At 37.2% G+C, this 20,316-nt stretch overlaps 1 protein-coding gene across 1 annotated transcript in view; it reads left to right on the forward strand.

Annotated features, from left to right (window-relative positions):
- LOC145991665 (fatty acyl-CoA reductase 1-like) overlaps positions 1 to 20,316 on the forward strand; it is a 118,471-nt gene that overhangs the window by 53,756 nt on the left and 44,399 nt on the right. The window contains exon 5 of the mRNA XM_083127730.1: positions 5,902 to 6,011. Coding sequence (XP_082983856.1) covers positions 5,902 to 6,011 — 110 coding nt within the window. The remainder of the gene's footprint in view (positions 1 to 5,901; positions 6,012 to 20,316) is intronic.

A 20,316-nucleotide genomic window follows, 5' to 3' on the forward strand; every position in this document is an offset into this window, starting at 1 on the left:
ATGATATGAAAAATATGTAATCGCCGGGGGTTGGAGAGTACACCCTTAGGTATAAAAGCGAACATTTTGGGTAATATAGCAGCAAGATAACTTAGTATATAAGGTAGGGCCATACGAAGATTACCGATCATGCACGAGCGCGTGACTAATTATTAGTAACATAATTAAAACATGTTATTTTTAAAAGGGGGGAAAAATACACGTGCAAAACGTAAAAATTCATGCTTCTGAAACCTGATCGACATATCACAAAGAAGGTTGTCCGTTAGCATTTCAGATTTCATCATTTCATAAATCGTATTATGATTTTAATAAAAACGGTGCATGCTAAAGAAGAATTGTATAGTGAAAGAGTTACAAAGAAAATTAATTGACAGATTTGGTTTATTTTCGCTTTTCTGTCTTTTTTTTAATATCAAAGAAAAAACCCATAAGCGGTAGTTTCCCTCGCCCCGGTTGTTCCTTTTCTTTGCTTCCACAAGCCGATCTTAATGGCGTAGTGGTTAGCACATCGCGCTTCAACGCCAGGGGTCCGGGTTCGAATCCTGGCCTGGGCATGGATGTTTGTCAGTGTCCATTAATCAATTTCATCATTCCATCACTCATTCCGATCTTCGCAAATTAGCCAAAAGTGGCACAAGAAGCGAAGTAAAATAAAGCAAATGAATCAATCAATCTTTGTTTCCACATATATCACATTTACTAAATTCTCAAATCAATGTCTTACCCGATTGGACCCCTGGCGTCGTAGTGCGCTGTGCTATCAACTCCCCCACGGAGATCGACAGAGGCCTCCGAGGTACTACGGGTCTCACAGAACGTCACAGGAGTACTATCGGATTATAAATTATGGATATTGGAGTTTGGATAATAAATAAAATATATAATCTATAAGTCCTCCTCCGTAGTCGAGCGGGTTAAGGCGTTCACTCGTCTTGAGATCGCTCGCTGCGGGACGGCGTAGGTTCGAATCTGGCTCTGGTCGGAATTTATTCGGTCTACGTATAGGGCCGGTGGCAACCCACCATCGTGAGGAAATTGGGAAGCTCCGAGTGAGTGAGCGTAACCCGGTCGAGAAGACCTACAGTAAACGGCTGGGGGTTCGTCGGGCTGATCACCCGTCACCCCTTTACTGGTCTAAGAACTCCACGCTCCAACAAGGTGACGGCGGAACAGTGTGGGAGGGAGACCAGCAGTCGGTAGGTAAGCCAAGGCCCTTCAAGGTGCTGTAGAGCTGTGGGTTATTATATAATCTATAAATAAAAAACACACCCGTTCTTTATTTATAGAATTGCAAAGAGAGCGATAGTTTGCCAAACTAAAAAAAATCCTATTTTGTTCTCACGACGATAAAAATAGAAAGCATAATCGAAAAAAAATGGTAAGTATAGATTGACACAGAGTTGAATTAAGCTAAATTTTGATGTAACTCGTTCTTATGTGGTTCTACTGGTTAACTTCTAATTGGAGTCCAAACTTGAATATCCGTAATTTTTAATCTGATAGTACTCCGGTATAATCTGTTTAGTTTAACACAACGCACTACAAAGCCTAATATTTAGTTTTCTTAACTGAATCGTTCCTTCTTATTCATTCAGAATGTTGCCATGACTTCCAAGAACATTCCAAATTTTTCAATAACATCAGAAAGTACTTAAATAATACTGATAAACTTAAAATCCAATCTTTACCGTTCTCCATAATCTAACTTTATTTTTCAAATTATCAAAGGAAAAAGCAATATTCAAGCTAGATAAAGTTTTACTCTGCATTTGAAACTTAATGTAATTTGAAAAGAATCACCAACCTTCATGTATTTCTTTACTGTACAATAATTAATGATCAAAGTTCCACATGCAAAAAAATTTTGGAAAGTTTTATGTGGAGGAAGAATGAGGAAAGAGTTTGTAAGATAGTAATTTCCGACTTTGAAAACGCAATTCCAGTTTCTATAATTTGCAGATAATTTAAATTTCTCTGGTTCAAATTTGGCTGCAAGTTATCGTTGTCATAGTTCTAAAAAGTATTTTTTCGTATTAAAAACTTTACATACACACGGGTGCAGAAGACGAGCCTAAGTGTTCAAGTGTACAAGTACTAATTTAACTAACTTAACCTACTCGAAATACTTGATGAGTGCTAGGAACATCAAACTTAAATGTCTTATCCCACTAATTCATTCTATATATATAGATTTACGATCACACGGTAAATGAAACGCTTTGAGAATATCGATGAAAATATTTTAGTTCTCAGTTTAATAAAACAATAAAGGATAAAATTACATGAACTCACAATGATTGACCTTGGAAATGTATGAATCATTTTTCGTTAAAGTACTTTGTTCTCACATTTTCCTTTTACATTTCCATGTACGTCTGAGTTGTATAACTGGAAACCAAGGCTGATATGCGACACACATATGTATATGTAGTTCATTAACGAAGTAACTTGCATTACAATAATCATAGATCTTGCTCTTCTTGACGGAAATATGCTACAAAGAAATAATGTAGCATATATTGGTTTATATTGAGTACAAGGGTACAAAATTATCCATAATGTATTTGTGAAATACCAAAATTGATCAAAGTTGCAAAAATTTCAATGATGGACGTAATATTCACTCATGCAATATTTGCCATCGTGCATACAACGCTATGTAACTCTAATTGAAGATGTAATTGAATTTCATTTCAAATAGCGTGAAAGTCAGTACGCGATCTTTGAACTTCGAAATGCACATTTCCGACAACATTTTTCACAATAATTTGAACATAAAAGTAAAAAGGTAAAGTTCTCCCTTGTGCTTAACACCACGCCATGAAGGCGTATAGGGGGTGTGGGGGTAACATACAAATCACAATCAACATCGGTTTGTGTTAAATAAATGAATTTGTTAGTAATTACAAATCCGACATACATGAAATCTACATAACAAATCAGTTAGGTACACTATACGTACTTCGCCCTAGTTGAACACATTTTCAAGATATTGGTAACTTTTCTTGTAGTATTGTCGGTTAGGTTACGTTTTATTTTGAGCTTCTTTATTTGGTTAAAGTAGGTTGAAAGAGGTTGTTTGTAATCCAATTTTTTTTTTCTTCATTATGCAGACGTGTGTTTCTCCTTTGTAAACGACGGATATGTTTTCCAACCACGAAACATTGCTTGCAGTTTGTGTATATACCTACGTTTATATACTTTTCTCTTTTTGGCAGCATAGTCTTTAGCCTGTTTAGAGCACGTTTCCTTATTGCATGTCTTTCATAGAGTACATCTCTGCAAACCTTATCAGCACGTCCTACAAGCGAATCAAATTGTGAAGATGAGTTTAGGAGAACTACATCATTATTTGGTACTAAAGTAATTGGGACTATAATTTTAGCGCTGGCACTGCAGTTGGCTTCAGCACGTTCTTTGGTGGAAAATACAAAAGTTCTGTTTCAGATCTCGCACATAGTCTTCTTCACAATAATTGGCACTGCATAATTGAATTTTTAAAATTTCGTCTACAAGCATGAATCCACTGTTTACTTACGCATTTATCGGCTGGAAATCTATGATATTTTATGTCAATTCCCTTAGTTTTCTGGTTATAGTTTTCCTAGCTTGCTACAGCACAATTAGACATGATTGCAGTCGACAAACAAAAATACAATAAAATTAAATCGAACGCTACAAAATCAACAACGTGCTTGTTCCAATTCTCGCGACGTGTTAGCAGCTGAATTTGACCCGCACCAAACCCAATTCTTCCCAGATGAAGTACCGCATCCACGGATGACTGCGCATAGCAACGAGCACCCCCTGATATAACAGCACTTCCTGTGTTGAATAGGAGGGAGATTACCTGCGTAGAACACAGGCTATAGTGACTACTCTCCTGTGTTGAATAGGAAGTAGAAAACATGTGTTGAACAGGCTTTAGCTTTACTCTTCCTGTGTTTAATAGGAAGGGAACAACATGTGTTGAACAGATTTCAGCTTAACTCTTCCTGTGTTGAATAGGAAGAAGACCGCCTGTGTAGAACAGGATTTAGAAACTTCTGAATATAAACTTCATAAATTCCAAAACTTCAAAATTGTGGTTTACTCGACAATCCCGTATTTCTACGAACGGTATTAAACTTTTGACAAATAAACAGTTAAACCCAACTATGGTGTTCAGTATTTCCATGATCCAGAGATGGCTTCAGTGAAGGTCTGAAGAGTCTTAGGCCTCACAGAAAGAGCATAGGGTAACAACTGTAAAAGGTTTGGTTTGGTTTGATTTAGTTTATTTTACTTCGCGTTTTGTGCCTCTTGGCTAATTTGCGAACATGGGGATGAGTGATGAAATTGATGAGTGGACATTCACAAACAACCAAGCCCGAGCGGGATTTGAACCCGGAAACCTTGGCGTCGCAGCGCGATGTGCTAACCACTCCAACTGTAAAAGGGAACGTAACACAGGTCAGCCCCTTTAAGAACTGCAGAAGGGGAACATGTAATCCAGTTTCATAACTTTTCTCTGTAGTTTTAAGTGCGTCTAAAATATGCGACTTAAGAAATCGAACACACCTTAGAACTAGGTAGAAACCTAAGGAACATTTCACACCGTAGCGACACAGCACACGTCTCCCTTGAGAACTTCACGAATCGAAACGGAGACGCGTGAGGCTTGTCACGCCGCTGCGGTGTGAAACGTTGCAACATGTGTCGCGTGTTGCTTGATGCTTCGGTGTGAAATCTTCCTTTGTCAGAATAAAGAGACAGGCGAGAACTAACAAGCAACAAGTGACACGCGACACGTGTACCAAAGTCTGTAGAAAAGCAATCACTGCTCATGTGCGATTTGGGGAGAATTCACACCGAAAAGACACGTGACACGCTACCCGCAACACGTTAGTCTCACACCAAAGAGACAAAATGCACGCGACACGCGGCAAGCGACACTTGTTTCTTTGCTCAGTTTGCATGATGATATAATTGACTTAGTCAGTTTATTACTCACCCGAAAAAGACGTAACAAGAGACATTGTAACATGTAAATCGAACTGCAAAATTTGTGCACGTAATAGAAAACCGTGAGAGGCATTTTGTGCATGAGAAAACTGAGAAATAATATGCACTGACCTCAAACTCTATACGCTAGACTTTCCAGCCTGAATAAACCGAATACCTAAGCACTAGAGAAACGGTTCTCAAATTTCCTGAAACCATGTCCCAGTATTTTTTTAAGTCAATGCCCTTAGCCCTAGAATTTTTCTCGTAAATCTTTACAGTATTGAAGATTCTATGCATGAATTAACATGTACGTACCTATGAAATTCAATATTAATAAATAATTTCTAGCACAATCATAAACAGTAATAATAGTTTGATTACGTGTGTAGGATTGTTGACAATTATGGAAATGTTGATGACGATGTGGTAATGTCGTCTACTTGTAATTAAGTGATCCCGGGTTCGATAACCGGTGGAAGCACTTTAGTATCGCGGGTTCCACTTTAAACTGTAAGTCAAGTCCTGATAAGTATATTTGTGCATAAAATCGACTTAAAGAACGAAAACTCACAACTCAAATATGATATTGGGATTATGATAGTTGTCAACCACTTTCAGCAGAACATTTTGTAGCTCAGTATAGTTGATACCAGGGCACGGTATCGTGTCGCTGTACGGCAGTTGAGAAACAATGCACTAGAGTACTTTACATGTTGACTGATCTATTTTGGACTAAAGTGCCTCCATATGCTGGTTATTTCAATTAAAAGCAGTCACCTCGCAATTGGCGAATAGCCTACATGCGAGATTTAAGACTAAAATACATGTGTATTTTAAGAAGCTATTGAAGTATTTACTTTATAATATTTTTCGCTCTTGCACTTGTAAAAAGTTATTTGTTTTGTCCTGAAGGTTGCTGGGAAAGCTTCCGAACACTTACGCCTTCTCCAAGTCCTTGGCTGAGCACGTGGTCAGCGATCACTGCGCCTTGTTGCCGGTTGTCATCTACAGGCCTTCAATTGGTGAGTTGCAGTTACGTTCTCCAGGGAATGGTTCTTACTCCTTAATCCAGTCTCTCACGGTAGTAAAGTACGTCCCCACATCCCGACCCACGTCCGACTCGAAACTACCATAAGATTTTTTACGTCGTCGGTTCGCGAAGGCAGCAAACGGGGTCTCACACAATCCTTAAAATCGCATATTTAAAAATGGCGACTGCACAAACACGGCATTTCACTTCGCAAGTTTAGATGCTAATATCTGCTGAAGATTTGTGAAAATAATATTTTCTCTTAAAAGAATAAGAGAATAGCATTGGCACTGTTGAAAAATATAGCACATGTAACCCGTGGCAGTGAATTTGAATATACAACGTATTTCAAGTTCATATACCACTTTACGGACACTCTAGCATAAAGTTGCATTACCCATATATTACGATATATGTTGTATATTCTAATTAAACCCTTCTCGTACGGTTTTGAAATATATCCCCCAGTACGAACTAGTCAAGTAAATTACATAAATTTCTCAACATTCAAAGTGCAAAAATTGTGGTGTTTACATTAAGTTTCAATATTATATTTATATTTCATTGACACTTCCTTGCTCCTAAAATACTTATTGTGAAATTTACTTTGACGTCCATTTCATAACTTATATAATATATATCATTACAACACTAGCAGATTAATTTACTGTGGTGCTACACACAGCACGGTCTATTTGTTACGGCAACAAACCAGAAAGTACGTACGTATGTGTCTCTTCAGTGTTTACTGTTTACTTCAAAATAGTATTCGCGTCGGTTGTGAAAGTAAAATAACAGTATCACAGTAGGAAAGTTAGACATAAAAAACTATTTATTTAAAACAATACTCTTCACTCAACAAATCATTTATATAGCTGTATCGGTGTATTAGTCGAATCTTTTTCTTCTTTATCTTGCCTTGAATAAACAGTCGAACATCTATTGTCTTTCTTCTTCTTCTACTTCCAACTTCAGCTGGCCAGTGTGCTCCTAAATTCTGATTGGTAATTCTATGGTATTAATGATGGATTTAGAGACTGTTTCTAATTCTAACGGGAACTGAATAAGAGAAAACTCTCACACGATCGTTAAGTAAGGAAGCTAGAAGTCGATGGCGAAGTGACGACATATTTAACTGCCGTGTGAGACTGGCTTTAGTAATGTCAATGACATTTCCAACGCACAGATAACAATTTAGCCGCATTTCGAAAGTAACCTCTTAATTCTGATCAAATTTCTTAAACTATTGAATTCAATGTTGATACATATATGTTTCAGTACAAAGTGGGAAAACCTTTCACTCTATCGTATAAATCCCTAAGATTATATGTTTATTCTATAAAAGCATCTCTGAATGCTTCACGTTGACCAGGGCATTCACTTGTTTTTCTCAGTTGTCTCAGCCTCTGAGGCATGTAAACAATGCACAGTGTTGTGCTATGCAAACCTCCTGAGCTATTCAGGAAACAGGTAGTTTCTTCTGCCCATGGAGTCAGCGGTTTGCATAGAGGCAATTAAAAACACGATTCGGCATGGAGGAAGAGCTCCATGGCCTAGGGATATAGAAGTGGAACAAGCTGAGAGGGGACTGTCTTTGGATTGGAATTGAGAAGGGAGAAGAGGTTAGGAGAGCAGTGGAGCAGAAGTGAGACGACGCTCTAGTCAACCGATAGAGAAGCCAACAGAAGACTTCGTATATTTTATTCATCGTAATTATCTTCATACATCAGATAGACAGGTAACTATCCTAACACCCAGCCATGATTCAGGTTCAAAGGTTCAGAAAACCCAACGAGTGACCATTGTCTTTTCTGGTTGATTAATTCCTAAATCTTATTTGTACCTTTCGTATTGCCAAGCGTTAACTCGTCATGAAAATGACGAGTGCTCTCATCAGAAGATGAATGATGAATAACTTACATCACCCAGCAATTAATTGCAAAGTGACTGGTTCTGATCCCATCATTCTTTAGAATGATACGTGATGGAGATGCTTAGGGCTTTCATCATTTTTTTCGGAAATGAGATGGAAAATTGTTAACCAGTTTTAAATTTAACCCCACCCCATAATTTGTTTTGCTAATTTATTTTTAGTATGTCCTTGCCATATTTTATTTTGAAAATACATAGGGCTTAAAGGTGTTTTTAACCGGATGGGATTTTTTTTTATTATATACGCCATGATAGATGTAGAGCTTTCACCTTGCTGATGAACTCGATGAAACATTGGACCAGTTATTAGATATAGCACGAGGTACTACAAGTTTTAACTTAGATGTCAGCGGTCCAACTGCAAGTTCAACCCCCAAATTTAAACGTAGCCCAATATTAACTAGACGCCTTTAGCGACAATTATTAGAAAAACAGGAAAATGAAAAGCAATTAGAGCAACAATGTCAGGATTTTAGAGATTTAGGCCCAACACAATTTGCAAATATGGCTCAGTCTCAGTTTATTCCCCCAACAATTTTAGAGGGTATCCCATTTCAAGGGATAGCCGGGGAAGATGTATCAAAATTTCTGGATAAAGTAGATAGCCTTGCCATTTTAAATGGTTGGAACAGCGCCAGAAAGCAGGAAGTGTTCCCAGTCCTTTTGGCCGGGCCACCGTTGGCATGGTATCAGGGTGGGAAAGATGTCCAAGAAAACCAAGACAGTTCTTACGAGAATATAAGACAAAAAATTAAAGACGAATTTACAGGGTCCTTGGATCAACTCCAAATCGAGGAACAGATTCGATACAGGTTACATAAGGAAACTGAGCCAGTTAGAAATTATGTTCGGGACAAGCAGTTACTTTTACTTAAAGCAGATCCTAAAATGGGCGTTCAACAGCAGATCAAACAAATTATTTTAGGATTGCAGGTGGATTACATGAAAGATATCCATCATAAAGAATACGAGTTAGTGCATGGGTTGCTTAAGGATTTAAAATCCTTTGAAAAGCTTCAGTTCTTGATGAGACAGCGCAAGCTGAAAGAGCTGAGGTGCGAAGATCAAAGGGATAGTTTATTCCTTCCTTTGAACAGCGCACTAACACTTTCGCAACAGCAGGAGATTATATTGCAGAATAACAATCTGGCTACTGCTGAGTCTGCACAATAGCGACCTACTTCAGAGATCGACGCAAGATTTAATGCCTTGCAGAAGGAGGTCGAAAGATTAAAATTAGCAAACAATCCTCAAAGTAAAAAGGCTCAAGTCCAGGCTCAGGAAACTGGTTTGGAAGCTAGATTAGCTAGTCTTACTTTTAGACTGGATAGCATGGACAATCAAAAAAAGCACCCTGGCACATACTCATCTGGACAGAGACAATTTAGAGAACCATATTATAGAGATAATTATCAGTCAGGAAATAATTATAGAGGCTCCTACCGGGGTAATAATAATAGACGACCATAGTATAATAGGGAGTATAGAAATGCACGCCCTAATAATAATAACAATTCAGATCACAATAGGGGAAATGGCAATGCCCAACAATGGCGAGGACGTGGAAATTTCCGCGGACAGAACTCGCGGGGTTCCTCGTCTTCAGCAGGGCGAGGCCAGGAAGATAGGGAAGAACAACGGGGTAGACCACGCTGCTCAATTTGTAACTATCCCAATCACTCGGCAGCCACTTGTTTTCAGAACAAGGTGGCTTTAAACGAGCAGTGACTGCCCATAGAAGAGACGTATGCGCAGATTTTGTAGGAAAGCAAATTTCAGTCTCTACTTTCCCCTATGAGGAACTAATTTACATTAACACAGTGATAGGGGGACAACGTCATAGGTTTCTTGTGGATTCCGGGAGCCAAGTATCAGTTACTAGTGATCGAGGTATTCATTCAACTGCCAAACGTTTTAAAATTCATACGGCCATAACGGGAGTAGCAAAAGAAACAAATTGAAATTAAAGAGATTGTCCTGTTAACATTTGCAATAAACGGCCGCAATTTTACCCACCCTTTTCGGATTATTCCAAATTTTGAACATGGGACAATCTTGGGTAATTATTTTTTAAGAGCTCATAAAGCAAATTTGGATTTTGAACAAAATCGACTCACATTGAGGAGCTTTGGAACTCCTCCGCGGAACCAGTTAAGGACGGAACACAGAAAAACTTTTGACGTATCCATAAAAGTTGCTAGTCTGATCAGGGATTTATATGTGCCAGAATTTGTAACTTCCAGACAAATTAGAATTAAACCTAGGTCTCATTTGTGTATTCCTGTCAAATTGACAAATTCTAGTAATCAGAATTTAACTTATTTAGAACCAGATTTACAGTTTCAAATGGACACGGGCTTAATGATGCCCCGAGCCATTGTAAATCCGGAGTCACTTTTAATTTGGATTACTAACCCAATTCTTACAAAATTAAAATTAGGAAAGGGGAGCGCTTAGGTACCGCAGAGGCATGGCAAAATCCAGTCCCAGCTTCGCGTCATACTGCAGGTGACGAAGAACCTAACGTTATTGTGACCAAGAAAACTGGCACCATGACAAAAACAGTGCACGACATTACTAAATTTGATATTAATCCAGCATTAGAACCCGATCAGAAGTTGTAACTTACACAATTATTAGAGAGGTATGTAGATGCGTTTTCATGGTCTGAGTAGGACATTGGTTGCGCCACAAATTATACGCATCGTATAAGGTTAAAATACGATTCTGAATTTCACGTCCCAGCCTACCCTATACCTGTACACCTGCGTTCGGAAATTAATCAGCAAATTGACAACTCGCTAGAAGCAGGGGTCATCAGTCCTACAACATCTCCCTACAATTCCCCAGTCTTTATTGTTAAGAAAAAATCAGGAGCTTATCGCATGGTGCAGGATTTTCTATTACTTAATGCCAGGTCTGTTTTCGAGGCAGTTTCAATAGGAAACATTTCAGAAATATTACATAATATGGCCGGTAAGAGCTACTACTGAAGTGCAGACCTAAAACAAGGATTCTTTCAGATTCCTTTAGCAGAAGAATAAAAAAAATTACACTGCCTTTACTATACCAGCCAAGGGACAATTTGTTATGAATTTTACACCTATGGGACATGTGACATCTCCCGCGGCAATGACCCGGTGTGTCCAGCTCGCTACAGCGGGTATGAATGATAATAATTTTGCCTTTTATATTGATGACATGCTTGTATTTGCTAACACATTTAAGGATATGTTGGTGAATTTAGAAAAAATGTTCCAATGTTTACGATCTACCGGATTAAAATTAGCTGTGCCTAAATGTTCATTTGGATACTACGAGACAAATGCTTTAGGACATAATGTGGGCAAATATGGGTATCGCATCAGCGACAGGATACTATCATCCATTAAGAATTATAAAATTGCTGCTACCACAAGAAAGGTTAAAACGTTTTTAGGTCTTTGCAGCTACGTGAGGAAGTACGTCAAAAATATTTCTGACATTGCATCACCATTACAAGGTTTAATCGGTAAAGGTAAGAAAATTACATGGGGTCCTGAACAACAATCAGGATTTGAAAAATTAAAAGAGACACTAATTACTGCACCTGTTTTGTTACCTTACGATCCAGCGAAGAACACCAAGGTTTTTACCGATGCTTCATCTCATGATGTCAGTGGCGTATTGATGCAGCCCAATGAGAAGGAGAGTACTTGCCGTGTGCATACTGTAGTAGAACTTTGACGGACACTGAAAAAAGATTGAATGTAATTGAACAAGAACTAACAGCAATTTTATATGCTCTCAAATCATTTAGATTTTTTCTTGTGGGACGCCATTTCGATTTGCACACGGACAATAAAGCAATTACGTATTATAGGACATCCCGTAATTTAAGCTCAAGACTTCTTCGATGGAGTAACTATTTGGAGGATTTTTCATTCACTCTCATACATGTCAAAACTACGGAGAACATCGCCGATCCCCTCAGCAGAAAATGTGGAAAAAATATAGAGGATGGCAACATTGAAGAGGACATTCCCGAACCCAGGACACTTACATTGTTTGATGCAACCACAGATGTTGCGGAACATGAGAAACAGGATTCCTTTTTTGGCCAAATTATTAAAATTTTGGAGGACCCAGACAGGGACGATGGAACACAACCTTTATCCATCCAGAGGCAGGTTTATCATCATGTACTGGAGGATGGTTTATTATATAGACAGGAGAAATTAGGAGCTACTACCAGGAAATTGTTATGCATTCCGATGACGTTACGTGATTCTGTGATTCAGACACTCCACGCTTCACCCATAGGAGACTCTCATCTTGGATTTACCAAGTGTTACAATGTTGCATTACCACGAATTTATTTTCCGAATATGGAACTATTTATGCAAAGAAAAATTAGGGAATGCATTACATGCCAGCAGAATAAACGCCTTCCAGGTCCACCAGTAGGCGAACTTTGTACTTTTCCCGCACAGAAGCCATTCCAGCGGATTTGCCTAGACTTTTCAGGTCCATATCCTCCTTCGTCCAATCTTCGTCACCAATACATAGTTGCCGCAACAGATTTTGGGACGCGGTACTTAATAGCCAAACCAGTTGCGGATTGTACGGCCAGTACAGCAGCTGAATTTGTGTATGAGGAAATAGTGTTACGCTATGGAACGCCACAAGATATTTATACCGATCGTGGTTCAGCATTCAAATCTAAGCTTTTTCAGGAACTTGGCAATAAATTGGGAATAACCATCAAGTTTTCGCCAGTAGGTTTACATAATTCCATAGGGCTTTCGGAACGCAATCACGGCGTATTACAGAGTATAATGAAGTGTTATGTTAATTCAAAACACACTGACTGGGTCCAATATTTACAACCAAGTGTGTTCAAGTATAACACTACAAAGAATCAGAATTTGCGGTATAGCCCATTCTTTTAGTACATGGATTTCAACCCACTTTGCCCTGGGAGCTTGCGTTACACACACCAAGCTCCAAGCTGTGAAAATGTGGAGAATGATGTACGGTTTCGAGTATTGGAAAAAGCAAGAACCAATGATACAGATAACTTGGCAAAGCGACACGTTGAAGTGAAGAAATATTATGATCGGAAGAGGAAACAGATCACATTTCAACCAGGTGATGAAGTATTAATTTCTGACAGCACCCAGAAAATTGGAACCGCACGGTGTTTTCGGGTATTTATAAAGGCACGGCCACAGTTATCCGAGAAGAGAATCCTAACACATACCTGGTGGAATTCCAGAACAAGCGAGGAGAGACATTAGTGGACTCTATTGCCGTCCAGAGACTCAAAAAATATTATGCGCCAGATGACGTTGAAGGCGAAGAGAACTTGACAGGTCAAGATGAAGATGAAGGTCATCAGGAGGACAACTCGGACTCACGCATGGATAATGGTCACTAAAAATGAAAATTTATATAAGTAACAGGTTTAATATTTTAAATTTCACTCGCGTGACATAATAATAATTTATAATAATAATGGCACTAATAATATTAAAGGTTAAAAGCAGACTTATTATTTAATAATGTGCCTTATTCACAAAAAGTTTTTTTTGCAGTATTAAAAATACTAGCTCAGCAAGTACAGAACTAAAAATTTATACTTACACTTCACCATAAGGTATATAATTATATAAGCAAAGTTCTATTTTAAGCGCCAGTTAATGAGAATATTTATTTTATATGAATATGTAGACGTCGAAGTCAAGTTTTTTTTGCGCCCCAATAACAAGTATTTTCCTTCGGATATTGGATTGCAACCAAAATCCTGGAAATCCATTCTGCCATCGCAGAATGATTATGGTTAAATCACAACGGTTTTATTTTCAAACTTTGCCACAATAATATGCTCAGCATATTTTAGAATGAGTTGAGATAGTTAGAGATTCTTCAAGTTTTAGTTATGTTAGTATTTTAATGCATTTAAAGATCGTATAAATAATAATTATTATTTTATTTTAGATAGTCAGGAGTAAATCAGTTTCAATTTTCGTTTACCTTGTACCTCAGTACGGTTTGATTGATTTTAAGTACTTAAAAATAAAGATAACACCTGAAATTAAATAAGATAAGTTTGCTGTAAATTTTAAAATAAGATCAGATAAACAGTGCTAAAATATTTAGGGAATAAATAAATTATATCAGATAAATTGAGCCTAGATTCAGAAATAATTAAGTTGAGTTAAAATACTTACTAATTTAAACTAGGCAGGCTTAAAGTACGTGTTAGCTTTGAAGAACTGTTTGTTTTGTTGCCTAAGCAACATAAAAATCATTGCGATTTTAGTTATGTTAAACGGATTTCTTCCATACGTAAAAGCTTCAAATTTTATTTATCTGTTGAAAAAGTCCTTTGACTATCCTTATATTATTATTACAAGTTTATTATTAACAACATTTATTATTAGTATTTTTATAATTTTCGTACTTTATTACTGTAAATGTCAACGCAAGAAATATATTACTTATGACCATGAGTTAACCAACGAATTAGCGTTAAGTGAACTTAAAAATGATTCACCGTCCATGGACCACCTTTACGATGACGTTGCATCGACTGTTGAAGTGGTACCGTTAAAAACTATTCACCCGCCAATACCCCCACCCTTTCCTCAGTCCGTTATTATTCAGCAAAGTGTACAAGAAGAAGTTCAAGATTCGTCCCGAAATATATTAGTCACCAAAGACGACGTTTTAGATTTGCCTAAGAATATTGTATCTGTTAAAGATAGAGTTCAGAAGTTTGCCGTAAGCAAGGGTCAAGGTTTGTTCAAAACAGCCGCAAAATTGAAAGTGAATTGGTTAGTTCGCCCTGTGTCCAGACAATTGTAAAAGTTAAAGATTTATTTGTAAATCAGTCAACAGCAAAACTCGAGAAAGTTCCAAGTTTTACTCAAAAAGCAGAAAGTAAGCCAAATTCTCAGGTTTCCGAATCTGTTGTATCTTTTACTGATCATATTTTTGACGACTATACGTTTGCCTAGAATTTATATTATATTTATTACGTATTCTTTTTAAGTTATAATCCATTATTGAGGTCTGATTGTGTTTTATGCAAGGTGTATTAGTCTTTTATTTTGCTAGCACCTTCCCAAGTCTTTGTTATTATGCGATCACGGAAGTGTTCGAGTTTTGCAGCCACGCTGACAGAGCGCGACAATTTTTTTTCCTCCATCCCGCCTACGACGTCATTTCAAAAGTCCTTGACTTTCTTTCGACTCTTGCAGCTCTTTCTAAACCTTGTTTGTAATAATTTAAAGTTTTGTCAACATTCACGCGTCACGCAGCGAGTCAGCGAATCATAGCGCTCCATTTTCTTCCTACGCCCGTTGTAATTTTACCGTCCTAGCAGGAGAATCCTTTTGCCCGTTGCTCTAAGCAACGATTCCCCCTCCCCTCCGCTATTCCGACGGAACCCGAGTTGTACCCGAAGTCGCCCGGAACACGGCAACTAGCCTACAAGCCTTCTCGCTGTCGCTGTAGAGAACTCAGCTCAGTTCATTCAAGCGATCACGGAAATGCAACTTTGCAAGAACTTTGAATATTTGGTGTCAGCGCATTTTTTTCCCCGCTTTGAAGCCTTCCAGAGCACGCTAGAAGCACAAAATAATTAGCATGGAAACGACAACGAAAACTTTAGACTGCATATTTTTCCAAACCAGTGGCGTTAGCTCATTAAATTTTCATGGGACCAGTTTAGTTAAGGATATAGCCATCAGAATTTGATTTTCACGATAGAATTTCATATCAACAATGTTACGGATATTTTGTTTTACATAGATAAATTTTGCCATAAACGTCGCAATTATGCACTTAAGATTAATCACGACCAATAATTTTAACAAAGGAACAAAAAGACGAGATTTTTTTTAGTTCTCGCAAAATTTTCCCGTTTATAATAAAGATATTTATAGTTAGTAATTTTTTGGGGGGAAATCGATTTGCATTTGATTAGAATCAGGATAAATCCAAACGAAATTTCGATAGAAATCAGGGAAATTTTTACAAAAGGGCAATTTTAGCATTTTATGCACATAGATTAATCAACATTTTCAGCAACATGCCCGGGCTAAGCCTCGGTGATTAGCACAGGCATGTGCAGCAAAAGCCGCCACGGCACCGTTAGCCTCTCCAAATTTAAACAGTATGGTTTACCACAAATGTTATAATTTGAGAATTTATTATTATTATTATTATTAATATTTATTATTAGGAAATTTTGTTCACTTACCCTACTGTGAGTCTTCATCAAAGACTCCCCAATTCTTGCAGCTGAGGAATAAGTCCCCCAGCCACAGGAAATCGTCTTGGACCACGCCCAGCTCCTGCTGGAGGAAGGCTAACCTCCTCCGGTAGTTTCTAGGGCAGGCTGCTATAAGTCGTTCCTGTTTCTTCATCTCCTCCCAGTATTCCCGCACTAGATTTTCCAGTTCTGTCAGGGTGCCTATTTCCCGAAACACCCTATCCTTGATGGCAAATTTTACTATGTACTTTATTCGCCAATCCCACGTAGGATCTAGTAGGACCATGGGGATGTAGCTTAAGATGTTGGTAGTTATTTCTGGTATCCTTTTGAATTCGCCTATCCATGGCTTTGGTCAACTAACGGTATTGGCTTTAGAGTTACAGTATCTTTCCCATCTTTCGAATGATATTGCTGATGTGTTATTTCCCACCCCTTCTCTAACACCGATCAAGTTACTTATCTGATCCCATACTTAGTTCATTGTCACTACATCAGCATAATTTTAGCTTTACTAAGGTATATATACCAACTTCAAGCTGTACTGATGCAGGAAATTTTTTTATTGCAGAAGCATGGCTACTCGCAGAATTACTTTCCTACTTTGGATTTTAATCCTAGTCCTATCCCTGATTAATTTTATTGGATCCCTACCCTACAATGAATAGTCGAAAGACATATTTTTCAAATCATTAGGCTTATATTATGAGAGACAAGGGTTAACCATTCATAGCAGTAAGAATATTTTTACAAGTGATATATTCAGCGATGCCCATATTCAGGTTGAAAATGATTCCTCATGTGCGCAATGGAAGGTCATTCATAATGATACTAGCACCAAGATTAATGATTATCTTACTGAAATTTCCCAGTATTTTCCATGTAAATTTACAGTAGGAGACGTAAGACCTATTTGTCAAAATTTATATCAGAATGTTACTAATATCCACAGCAGAGAGAAGAGGCAGGTATTTCTCAATTTAATAAATTTGATTAGTGCAGGACTTTCTGTTTTCAATACCATGTCAGTTCATCATTTATCGCAATCAGTTAAAACTTTAGCAGCCAATCAACATCATATAATTCAGGAAGTACAAAATATGAAACAAAGTCATGTAAAGATGGTCAACATTGTTAATGGAATTTTGGTAGTTTTAAAGCAATCAGTGTTGCATTTAAAGGAAGAATTACTTGCTAAATTTTGTTATGATTATAATGAAGAGAGACATATAGTCTCTTTATTGCACGCCTCTGATATGATAGAGCGTTTAGACTTTATAATTATGGAAATAGCTTCAGGAAAATTATCTTATCATATTTTAACTCCTAATTGGCTCCGTACATTTATTCAGCATCACCCCGATTTTAAAGATTCGCTTTACAAATAACACATTGGATTATTTTATTCTTTGACCAAGGTATATTTGATTAGTTATGAACCCAGTAGTAGATCATTTCATTAGTGCTTGAAACACCTTTAGTACAGATGAATGACATCGCTCCTATTTTTAGATCAGTAAACTTAGGCATATTACGTAATAATTCTTGGTCCCGCATTAGAATTCCAGAGTTAACTTACAGTATGCAACATAAGGGAAGCCCACGATTAGTGCAAATTGTTGAGAGCGCATGCGAGCTTAAAAACTTTTTTACCTCTGCTAGCATAGTGAAGTTACCATCGATAAAGATGTACAGTGTCTAGAAGACTTACTTTTACACAACAGATCACTTTCTTGTAATTTTGAAGCGAAGTCTATTACTGACAACAAATTATTTCAGTTTGTTAGAACACGTAATGGTATTTTAATATCAGGTACAGGTCAATTTATTGTCAGTCAGAATTTTAATAATAATTTGAACACCCACAGATCAATTCAGATTAACGAGGGGCAATTTATATTTTTTAATTATCAGGATTTTTCTCAGATTATTGTGGATCAACAAATTTTACATACCAGAATTTTAGCTTTTGAACAGGTACAAATGAAGGAAGTTGAATTACCACTTGATATTCCCAAGAATCTATCTGATTTCACTATTCCCCAGTGGACTCCGCTTGAAGTTGCCTTAAAGCAACTTAATAATCTATTAGTAAGGGCATTTTTTTTCAGGAATTAGTTTTAAACCCTTTGCCCATGTCTATATTAGTTTTTATTATTTGGAATTTATTGCTAACTGCAGCACTTGTGTATTATTTTTATAAGCACCGTCAACTTGCAAGACAGGTACATTCAGAGCAGCACAGCAATAATTTATAATTTAAGGCAACACGTCAATCATGGACATTAATATTTTAATTACGGTTGTATATTTTATTTAAATTTTCCTTATTTATTTTCAAAGAATAATGGCAGATATTTAATCAATTTATTTTAATCATATTTTATTTTGATGAGGCAATTTAATTTAATCTAATTTTAAGAAAAGGCAATGGAATGAGTTTGGTTTTGTGTGCATACCGTGAATCAAATACACCTATCCTCAGCAGTTTCCTTTCATTATTATAATTTTCCTTTTATTTAACCTAACCTGTCTATGCGAAACGACGTGGACGAGCAATGCCTACACCAATCATGGGCATTTTTATGAAATACCTGCGCCGAAGCAGTCAACTACCATGCGGAGAGACTCGTCACCAACAACTTGAAGGAGACATGCAGACATTTTTAGTAATACTACAAGAGGACTACACTTTTACAGGGAAGACTGAATTCAACCATGAATTTCCCAGTTCAGTGGATATTGATTTATCAACCACACTTAGTGAAGGAACCAGATAAAATTTCCCTCCACACTGTTTGCAGTTGGGAATACTTTGTTCCCCATCTCCCAAGTTCTACGGGTAATTTGTTACACCTTTTACATTGCCCCAAACTAAGTTAAGAAGACAAGTAATACAAAAGAAGAAGAGAAGCAGAGAGAACAGATATCCTACAAGCAGCAGTTTTGGTTACAACAATAATTACAGAGTTGTTGTTCAAATTGTGCTTCAGTGTTTCCCCACACATGCACATGCAAGCTTATACCATGTGTATTGATGTGGATGTTTCCCATGCATCATGGAAAAGAATATTTTTCCATAGCCCTTCTTCACATGTTCAGTTCCATACCATGCATGCTAGCCAGTTTTAACATGCATTATATTTTACATCATAATACAAGGAGGCGACAAGCACCAGTTGTGCCAATTAACCAGCGCTAGCAACAACTAGTGTATATTTTTTTAAGAAGAAATTTTCACAAAGGATAGCCAAACGAACATGCAAGTAATAGCAAAGCATTCCTACAGCACCTTAGAACATTTCAAGAAGTATGCTTTATTATGCCAAAGTTTTATGCATATGTTCATTACAAGCAGTTATTTTTTGTTTCATCAAGATGGAACATAGTAAATGACACATTTTTACACATGAATATTATGTGTGAAGTTTCATTTTTCATGTCTACAAATCAGAGCAGACAGTTTTAGACACTTGCAAGATTTTTTTTCTTTGTGCAGTTATATATCAGTATTTACAAGGCTATATTACAGTGTACATAATAACATAGTCAAGGAAATCGAACGTTATTTTGATTTTCTGGGTTTTTTGCCTGCAACAGTGTAAATAATTATGTGCATCGAATACTTCCTACTCATACATAGGAATAAGCGAAATTGCCAGTCACAGTTTATATATTTGAAGATGCTTATTTGGCTTGCAACGAAGGGAAGATCTGATATAAACAGTGCATAACATTTTTTCCTTTCGTTTGGTAATAAGTGAAGTGGTTATAAATTAAGCAAAACGTATTACATTTTGGTGCACCCAGGCTTTTCTACATGCAGAAACAGTGATATGTGTATTTGTGATAAGTTTACTGCGAACACTTGTATACCAAGATTCAATGCAACATACTACGTCTATTTTTTATATATGTTCTACATGCTTATTTACGATTTTACTTACATATGTGAGAATACACGCTTTCGTGTACTTACTTTTAAACTTTTGTTGTTCCCGACACTTATTAGAAGGGTCTACATCGGGCTCAATCCCATAGAAATATTGTGAACTATGGCTTTCCTTGCGAAAACACGTCGGCCATTTGCAGGCTTTGTTTACAT

This window comes from Lepisma saccharinum, chromosome 8, assembly GCF_977018435.1.
Source record: "Lepisma saccharinum chromosome 8, izLepSacc3.1, whole genome shotgun sequence".
Lineage (NCBI taxonomy): Eukaryota > Metazoa > Arthropoda > Insecta > Zygentoma > Lepismatidae > Lepisma > Lepisma saccharinum.